This window comes from Lachnellula hyalina (genome assembly GCF_007821495.1).
Source record: "Lachnellula hyalina strain CBS 185.66 chromosome Unknown contig00033, whole genome shotgun sequence".
Lineage (NCBI taxonomy): Eukaryota > Fungi > Ascomycota > Leotiomycetes > Helotiales > Lachnaceae > Lachnellula > Lachnellula hyalina.
The window spans coordinates 219,551-229,771 of NW_022157147.1; the positions used below are offsets into that span (position 1 = coordinate 219,551).

General features: G+C 47.4%; 2 protein-coding genes across 2 annotated transcripts; one reads left to right on the top strand and one right to left on the bottom strand.

The window, feature by feature from the left end:
* Positions 1-4,496: 4,496 nt before the first annotated feature.
* Positions 4,497-7,388, bottom strand: LEU3_0 (Regulatory protein LEU3; the record flags this gene model as incomplete). Its single annotated transcript, XM_031148672.1, has 3 exons — positions 4,497-4,813; positions 4,835-7,082; positions 7,176-7,388. The coding sequence occupies 3 exons, from the start codon at positions 7,386-7,388 to the stop codon at positions 4,497-4,499; spliced, it is 2,778 nt and encodes a 925-aa protein (XP_031007082.1).
* Positions 7,389-8,004: 616 nt separating this feature from the next.
* LHYA1_G003704 (uncharacterized protein) lies at positions 8,005-8,360 on the top strand (the record flags this gene model as incomplete). Its single annotated transcript, XM_031148673.1, has 2 exons — positions 8,005-8,134; positions 8,209-8,360. 2 exons carry the CDS (start codon positions 8,005-8,007, stop codon positions 8,358-8,360), a joined length of 282 nt encoding a protein of 93 aa, XP_031007079.1.
* Between the last annotated feature and the right edge of the window lie 1,861 nt (positions 8,361-10,221).

The window sequence follows — 10,221 nt, forward strand, 5'->3', positions numbered from 1 at the left end:
GTGCAGAGACACATCCAACCATTTCTAAGACGTACAAGGGCAAGATCGGCCTGGATAGTTTGATGTAAAATACGAGCAGCCATTTTGGATGTTTGAATTCTTCCCGTACCTTTTGGGGTGCATGCTGTTGCTACCATCGATCCTTCGAACAATTCGACCAGTTAGTCCCACCGTTAACTTATCGAGATATTGCAACCGCAGAAGGATCTTACCGTGTATCACCCACCTGAAGCGTTTTCACTTTGCAGGTGGATGTGATATGAGTGACGGCCCGATTTCTGGAGACGACGCGGTACCTTGAAGAACTTTGATCTCGTACATAGACCGGCATGAGGCACAGGAGATATCAAAAATCAGACAAAAATAGAACAAGTACTACCGTCGTTGGACATAAGATGTGACTCAACCATGAACTACGTAGCTGCCCTTGCAATACGCAGAAAATATCCTTCTCCGTGGATTCGAATCTCAAAGTAGAATGAAAGGAATGTAGGAAACCATATATACACAACCAGATCAAACTGTTGTGTACGCAACACGTACTATTGCAACAACAAACAGCCAACGAAGTGATCACAACATGACCAACTTTGCGACCTGGCTTCAAGGCCACGTAACGTGATACCCCAGAAATACTTTTACTGGTAGCAGTATAAGGATTGGGGGCGCATGACCACAAGGAACAGTAACAATGCTGCAAGGCTGCGTGGAGCTCGTGAAAGATACAGTATCATCAGCCTTGCATCGCGAGACAGATAGATTGTGTAGGCCGCCACAATATCAATTTGCAGCCCAGATGTCTCTCGCCCGAAAGAGCAACTGAGGAGACTTCCAAATTGACGCAGGTATTATGCCAAGACTTCAGACTACCACCTTACTGCATGTCATGCAAGCCCACCGACTACTACCCTCATCGACCGTTCTTAATTATCAATTCGAAATGTTCCAAACTCTTCTCGACGTACTCGGTGAGGTGAGGCATCCCTGCCCGACTAGGTTGCGAAAGTGTGATGCAGTGCACTTATATGCGGCCGTTCCTGCGGCCATCTATCCCAAACTTTCAACTCTGCAACTCCGCAACCTCCAGGTCGCTGAACCGCAGATACGGGAGAACCCACCAAATTCAGTTTGATGAACGAGCATCGTAACATGCATAGGCAGCCAGATTCTAGGCAAACCATTCCCGCACGCTTCCGGCCAGCTTTGCTGGGCTATGTGCCGAGTAGATCACTTCCCAGCGATGAAATGGTGACGGAAAGACCGGGGCGGCCATTTTCGAGACCGTCTAAGCCTTCAGAATTAGCATATACTCCACTTCAACAGTCATAAGAGGGGAGTCATATCGTGGAGGCCGCAGCAGAAGTCATCGCAGCCAAGATCGTCCACACCCGGTGCGTCGGCCTTGAAATAGTGCCACAAGAGGGACTCAATAGGCCAATATACGATGGTGAAATTGAAATTTCAGCTGCTCCAGCTGTAGCTCTAGACTCGAGTAGACGCGCGGAAATATCTTTCGTGTCGGTCGGTCGGTCGGTCTTGATACTGACTTGGATCATGGCAGTAGGTGACGACGCGACCAGCAAGAAGAGCAAATGAGAGCGAGGAACGACCCAGGCAAGCGAAAGATCCCTTGTTCACATTCAAAAGCAATCTCATCAAGTTCAGCTACTGATGATTGTCGGCAGGAACAGAGTCTGATCGATTTGATATCCGGTCTTTGCGACGGTAGAGCTGGCCCATTCGCTCCCTACCAGCAAGGGATGGGAAGCTGCAATTCCTCAGCTCCCGAACTCTGCAGCTGATCGCAATTTCCATTACACCTGGCAACTATCTCCACAATACGTCTTTCAATCGAGATGAATGAGATGAACCGAGAAGGGATCCATCCCTTGATTGCCCATACTACCCCTCGTCAGAGCCAAGCGCATGATAGGCAAGCAAGAAAGGACACTTTCCCACCCCTCTGCATAAAAAATCAACTTTTCAAGACCATGAGTTGTGACCCCAAGCTGCAAGCTGGGCCGAAGAGTACCTAACAAGACAATCCGTCTAGAAGACAGCCGCTGTTGGAAACCTTCATTTTTCCACTCCAGCAACGTACGCAGACTCGAAACACAAAGAACATTGCCTAGACAGAAAAAGGTTCCAGAGTGAGACCTTGCTCCTATGCTTATATGCAAGAGCTGATGACCTAAAAGCTCAAAAATCTTCTATTCAGAAACGAGCCAAAGCAGAGGCTAAAATGCACCACCAGAACAGCACAGAAAGGTAAGCCCTCTCCTCCATTCTTACCCCACGGCCACTTCTTAACTTTCCTCTCAATGCATAATCAGGACTCGATAACACGCCGAGAAGTCTTATACTTCGATATAAAGAAACACGCCTTCAATCGATGGAAATAGCAACACCTCCGCCATCGGAGCGTAACGCAATCAAGAGCAGACATCCATATCCAGCCTTTTTCGCAAAGCAGCTACAGTATAATGACCCCAAACTCCGCACCCCAACAATAAACAACCCCGGAATTGATGTATAAGTAATAGCAGCATAAACGCGAAACTGGTAATCTCCAAACCACCCATTCCGTTCTCCTCCAAGCAATTAACACACACAGGGCCACGACCCTAAACCATCTTTCTCTCTCGATCCTACGCTCATCAAAATTGCCCCTGACGATCACAGAATTCGAATCTGAACTTCTATCATACCATCCCCCCGAGACGAGCAAAAGCGCATGCATGCATAGCAAGCAAACACCAACATAAAGGTAACAACAGAACAATAACTACCCTGCCCCGGAATACCCCACAGCATTAAACTGGAAAGGAAAATCTGTCTTCAAATACATCTTTGCAAAAGCACTCGCTCGCTGACGATCAAAAAGCATAAAACACATATCCTCTCTTTGCGAACCCCAACCGAAAACAAATACAACATACAACATACAATCAAGGAAGCAAGGAAGCAAGTAAGGAAGCAAGCAAACAAACACAAAAACAGGATCTTAGAAAAAGCAATCCTCTCCTATCACCTACTCTTCCCTCCCTATCCACCCCATTTACCTACTTACCCAACAAACAGAACAACACAGCACCACCCGAGATCCACCAGTATTTCTAGGCATGCAACCCTTAGAAACACTTCCACTTTCACTTTCACTTCCACCTACCCACCTACCTTGCCGCCCGCCAGCCAACTACCCAACCACCCAATCTGCATATCTCAAGAAGCCCCTCCTCCCTCTCCCCTAAGTCCCGTCGCCTAAAAACACCAGAAGCTACGAATTCTCTTCTTCTCTTCTTTTCTCTTCCCAAACCCCAACGAAAACCCCCTCCCCCTCCCCCTCCTTCTACTCCTTCCTTCCCACATCAACATCAACATCTACACCCACCTCCCCCACTCCACCCCAAAAGCAAAAGCAAAAGCAAAAGCAAAAGCAAAAGTAAAAACAAAACCCTCAACTCAGCTTAGACTCTAACAACAAGCTTCAAGCACACGCACACGCACACTATACATCACATCACTAAACACCACACCTACCTACCTACCTACCTACCTACACCTTATAAAAGAAAAAAAGCCATCTATCTATCTATATATCAACTCCTTACTTACGTATGCAGTATTCCCTTTCAAATGAATTTATATACGATAAGGTAGGTAGGTATGTAGTATATATGCACACTGTAAGCGCCTCACTCAGACTCAGCCACTTCCTTCCTTCCTTCCTTCCTCCCATCCCAGCGCTTAAATCACTCACTCACCTACCCACTCACATACAGTACTTATTAAAATCCCCCACCTCACTCACTTCGTCCATCTATGTACCGTTAAATCCTCATCTCATTTCATCATTTCGATAATTCCATTCCATTCCTCTTCTCTAATCTACAACCTGAACTTTCTTTTCTACATATAAACAAATATACGTCGCACGCACGCACGCACGCACGCACGAATAAACACAAGAACAGACAAGACAAGATAGTAAAAGTTTCATTACTTCCTCGTTCCCGCCGACTAAAGGCAGGCAGGCGTAAGGTAAGGGGTATTCTGCTCTGTTGCATACGTACAATAAGGTTCCATTTTCATTTTCATTTCCGTTCCATTCCATTGAGAAGATTGTACGAGGAAGAATAAGAAGAAGAGAAATAACAAACAACGTATTCTTCCTTTTCCTTTTCCATTTCCATTTCCATTCCACTTCAACTTCCATATGTGTGCATGTGTAGTGCAAATCAACAAACAGAGAAAGAAGCAAGCCAATTTATTCCGATCCCAGCAAAAAATGCCTGTATCATATCCCAACTCCATCATTCCTAGCCCAGCCAAACATACCCGTAAATCCTACCCGTCAATGCAAAACTCCAACACACCTTCAACCCGAGAAAAACAAAATAAACAGAGAGAAAAGCCAAAAGCTAGAACGTCATATATCGAGCAAAATATTATACTGTGGTGGAAGTCGAGTCGAGTGGTGTCATACTGTAATTTCCTCAGTTCATCCCCCCCTCTAAACCCTGCACAGCAGCGTAAGAGTACGGGAAATCCACCAAGCCATCCAACATCCAATTCAAGGGATCGAAAACCTCATAATTACTCTCGTTATAAACTCCCCCCATACCACTACTCGGAAGTCCACTATTGCCACTCGGTAAACCATTATTATTGTTAGGTGTGATTGACCCAGAACCACCCATGAGATGCGACGAGATTTGGTGCGACGAAGGAGGCATGAGCGTGCTTTCGAGTTGGTGTGTTGAGGAAGCTGAGGAGTCGGTTGTTGAGTCTGGGTTTGTGGGATTTTTGAGAGCTGTTTTGACTTGTTAGCGACTTTGTTCTTGTGCGCGTCTGCTTTTTCTTCTATCAAATTCTTGCTTTTGATTTTGACTCTGTTCTTCATCTGAGAAATCAAGTAATTGCATGTGATCGAAAGGACGGAAGGACTGTTGAAAGAGAGCGGTGTAATTATCTGCGCTGCCGCTGAAATCAAAAGCATTCATGGGGGTGGGGGTTGGAAAGCCCGACGCCTCGACATAGTTGCATTCGTAGATGCTTGAGCGTAGTGTGGGAGAGTTATACTCGTCTTGTGTACGATCAGGGACTTGGTCTTTGTCCTTGCCCTTGTAAGAGACCATGTCCTGGTCTTGATCTTGGTTGAGCGACTTTGAAGGGGAGGCAGCACCCTTGTAGAAGACAACTTCTTGGTCTTGAAATACACAGTTTGTAGTCATGAGCTTAGGCACCTGGCCATCACCATCAATACTCAAGTTGGTAGAGAATGAAGAACGAGAAATCGATGACGCAAAGGCAGGCAAAACTCCCTGATCAGATACAGTTGAATCGCAATTGTGAAACCTTGGACGAAGCAAAGCAAACAAGGAGAAACCGCACAATGGACGTCTTATATGCTGACCTTCGAGATTACCACGACCTTGAGCCTGGAACTCTTCACGCCAACGCCAGATAGAATCAAACATTAGACTCATGCTCATACGGCAGCGGACCTTTAGCTGAAGACTGTCGTCAACGATTGTTCTGGAATCGACGCCGTTATTGCTATTCTTGCGGGATTCGACGCGGGCGCCGTTGTACATCTGAACCATGAGCTCAGCAAGCCTCCATGGCAAGTCGTTATTAATGACCGACATGCTGCGGATAGCTTGTATGGTGCGGTGGAAGAGTTGTCTGCCTTGGTTAAAGTCTATTTCGCTAGCGAAGAAGGAGCTGAGGAGCTTCATAAGGGTAAAGCAAGCGGCAATGATCATCTGGAGGATGTAGTTAGTAGCATAGCGCAGAGGGCTTCTTCCCTCCATGTTAAATGAGCTCGTTTCAAGATCAAAGACAACTTCTAGGAAAGCGTTGGCAGCGCGCCAGAGTCCCATAAGGTCATCCATATATCCTTGGGTTGTAGATGAATCGAAGAAAGCTGACAGCCGAAGATGTAAACCAGCAGCTGTGAGATAGAGCTTGACAATTGGTGACAGCTCTGCTTGTGACATAATGGCGGCATATAGCTCGCTATATTCACGGCGATAGACCCGAGTCAACGTTGCTCTCAGCTCATCGCCTGCAACGCCACGAGGATCAGTAGAATTACTGTACATCTCCTTTGACACTTTGTCGCAGAAACGCTCAATTTGAAGACGCGCTTCAAGCTCAGCTGACAATTTGAAAGGGCCGTTCTCGCCAGGTCTGACTGCTAGAGTCCAATCATACAGAGTGGAAGCAGGTTGGCCATAGCCTGTACCGAGATTCTGAGCTACAATATTACAGACAGCCCAGGTAACAACCCTGTCATGCAACTGTTCTTTATTCAAGTCAACGGACACCCGCGAGAAGTCTTGGGTATGGTTGGGGCGATGAAGACCGATGCCAGTGGCAGTTTTCATCATGACACCACCAAGGATATGACTCGGGTCTGTAGATGTAGTACTCGTTGGGAGAGGCCATGTACAAAGTAAACATAGCGCCTTGACGACGTAGTGAGTGCTGGGAACTTCGCCAATAGTGGACCAGAGTAGCCTGCTCAAAGGAGCCGACAATGCTGTCAACAAGCTGGGGTCTGCAGTGTAGCGTCGAGCTGCAACAACAATGATAACCCAGAATAGAAGAGGATGTTGCTGGTAGTATTGATCGGGGGACTGGGCCGGGTTCAGGAAGGGTAAGTAAGGGTGATAAAAATTCCAAAATTCACTGAAGAGGTGGTTGATGGCTTCTTCAGTCAAGCCCACACCCTCCAACTCTCGCACAATCTGAGGTCGGAGACCATATGAACCAACACCCTGCTTGAGAGTGAGGAGTGAAGAGACAGCCTCATCAGAACCCATGTATGACTGAGTATTTGTCGAATACACCCCATTGTTCGCAATTGGCGATTGCAACTCATCGTGTTCAAGGACATATCCTTGAGACTGCGCCCTCTGCAACTCGGCTTTGTATGTCTCGATTGTTCGCTCCATTTCCGCATGCTTGCTGCGCTTGCCAACTCTTTTGAAATGATGGTCGATTTTGCACGCCAACTTCAATCGAGTACAGCGGCCGCAAGGGTGGAAGGGGTCTTGTTGGACGTCGCATTTGAGCTGTAGACAGGAGATTAGTCATCTTGGTCCAATAGATGAAGTTGACTTTAAGGTGCGACTGAACGGTATAAATATAAATGCGCCGTGACTCACCTTTTGCTGTCGACACTCATTGCAAGCTCTCTTGACGCCTGGTTGTCGTGGTGTGTGACGCTCAAGCCCATCATCATCTGCCTCGCCCCCAGTACCCGGGCTGCTCTCAAAGTCGAGACCGCTCCTCTTCCTCTTGGTAGAATTGGCTGTACCAGGTCGCGCGCTGGTGGTTGGGCTTGTAACCCCGCGGATCATGGACCCTTGACTGTCCATGGCGGTGCCGAAGACTGGGAGACGCGATGATAGATGCCGAGCCGAGTGCCTCCAATGGCAAGTTACCAACAACCGACAAATGGAGCTGGTGGTGTAAGAGGGTGGCGGGAGTTGAATTGTCGTCCGATAGACGGAGCGCGGGGTCGTCGAGTAGTAAATTGTCTCTGGGAGAGCTCTTCTAAGTAGAGGCTTGGTGCTAAAGCTTCTCCACAGATTAGTCATCACTGCTAAACTCCACCTCCACTTTCTTTCACCTATCAATGTCTTGACTGTGGACATGTTACTTTTCTATTCACACTCTTCAATACAATTATATTAACTTTCCCATTCACACTCTTCAATCAATTATATTGCGAGTCAAGGCACAAGCCTCAATAAGGTAATATCACGGTCCAAAACAGCAGCGTGAGGCTTTCCATAGAATTCGAATGAACGCTTTCGGCTTTCCCACACCCTGGTGCGTATTCTCCCATTCTCTCAATCGCCACCATTAGATAAATTGACATTCTGTATCTCATCCGCAGTGACCTCAAGCATACAACCAGGGAAGGTTGTCGATGGTCTTACATTTCCCACCCAAACACCAACCCCAAACCACAACATCGCCTCGCTAGCAATGTCCCAAAGACCGCTAATCAAAGGCCCGCTCCGCGCGCCCCTATCCGAACCATATAACGACTCCTACACCCAAGCGCCATCATCAAAAAACGAAGTTAAAGTCTCTGTAAAAAGAGCCCACGTGATGGGTAGGTATATATCATATCATAAATCCCCAGTGCTGCCATATCGTGATCATACTACTTACTCATGCGTACTGTAGTGGTAGAAGTAACTCATGAAGCATTTGCGCAGCCTTTCTTGAATCCATCTATCATACAAGAACGGATCAAGGATGATCGGCAGTGGAGGATTGCTCAGGAGAAAGAAAAGGCAAAGGAGCCAGATGCTGCTTCGTCGTCTCAAGCGCACTGAGTCTGAAGCTGGGTGGATGGGTCAGGTGTTTACGGTCACATGACTGACATGATACGTTTGGAGGTAGTGAGTCCCAGCCATCAGATGCAAAATCCCGGGAGTCAGTTATTATCAATTCCGAGGATGTGCTGGCTAATAACCTCGTGCTTATGCAGAACTACATACTTATGCTCACCATCATGTGTTTTGAGTCCTTGTCGACCTTGCATGTATCCCGGAGAAATCTATAGCTGTGACAGGACAGGGCCTCACCGCCCATGCACCCCGCAATGCGACTAAACCAAAAACGCAGGTGGAAAAGCACAACGTTCTTATCACCGTGCTCGTAGATCAAAAGCTTGTCACAGAAGATCTTCAACCTACCTTCCCCCGCGGTTCGGGTTGAAGAATTTTGGGTTCTTGGGTAGTCAGAAGGCCGAGGATGGATGACTCGACTCATGCATGGATCGGAGGTTGGTTCTGGAGATTCGAAGACGGAGTACGAGTGGGGAAATTAAATGAGTACGACAGGATGTATGGGTTTGTTTTCGTACTATGTTACATGGGAACTTCATTCGTACAAGTATGGACTTTTACTTGACCGAGAGATGCCTTGGAAGTTAAATAGATCATCTTGTGACTTGTCGCGTTTGGCCGAGAGAGCACTAATGATTAAGGCGAAGAGACAAAGTAGGTGAGTCTCGGAGGCTCTAAAAAGGTAGATTTCATACTCTTGAGCCTCATTCTGTGTAAGTGTGAAATCATAGGTACCTTCAAGCAAGCAAGATATTTATAGTATTGTCTACGTCTTCTATTTATCTGATCTGAAATGTACTACAGTACAGCACTGTATGCGTGCATCTCCCTTTCTGTTGATACAACACGAACATGTCTCGCAATGAATGCTTCATTCCTCGGCTCATTCATTTTATTTCTCAGGAGGGCCGAGGCGTCCACCTGAATCACACAAAGCAAGGCCTGCCAAAATAATGTGTCAAAGATGACGCCAGACTCGACGATCCTCCACGACAGACAGGGATCAACGAGCTGACAACACAACAAACAAACAATCTGACCTGACCTGACAGGGATACGGAATGCGGAATGAAAACACAGACGGACGGATGCGGGCACATATCTCCATTCCCGGATACCCATCCCATACCCATTGGTCGATGCAGGAGGAGCGTTAGCGTTGTGCAACCTGCTCGCAGGAGCCAATCACGGAGCTAGTGGCAGAATCGAACCAATGGGGCGGGTATAGCGGATAGTACCTTGCGCAGACTCAACCCGATGCGTCCTCGTCAAGCCCTTTCAAGCCCTTCCAAGCCCTACCGCAGGACCCTGCTTATGAGTGAGGCGTGCATGGATCAAGACGTGCACTCTCTCTCTCTCTCTCTTTCTCTGATGGTTGAGATGGGGATGGGATGGTTCGCACGATGACGCCCATGAGCTTAAGTGAAGTGATCACCAGACGCCTTCTGGTGCAGTAGGAGGAGGAGGTAATCACGGGTCAGCCATAGGGATAGTACACATACGGTAGTCCCATTACGTATTATGATCAGCGGCCGTTCTTTCGACGCATCGGTGAGAGGGACTGCATGCAGTACAGAAGTAAGTACAGGACGAGGCTGTTGGCCCGAGACATGCTTTGTGTTTGCGGGGAAGGAGGGAAGGAAAGGAGGTAAGGGAGGGTGAGTACAAATAACAATTCACTTCGCCTTTTTGAGACCCACGCTTTTACCCTCCCACCCTCCTCCCACGCACCCCAAGTAGAAAACACAAGCAACAACAAACCCACATGAATTTTGAATATTTGAACTGATTCAACCATCAACTTCCTTGCATGTCTGCGCGCTGATAACTTGCAACCACTAACACC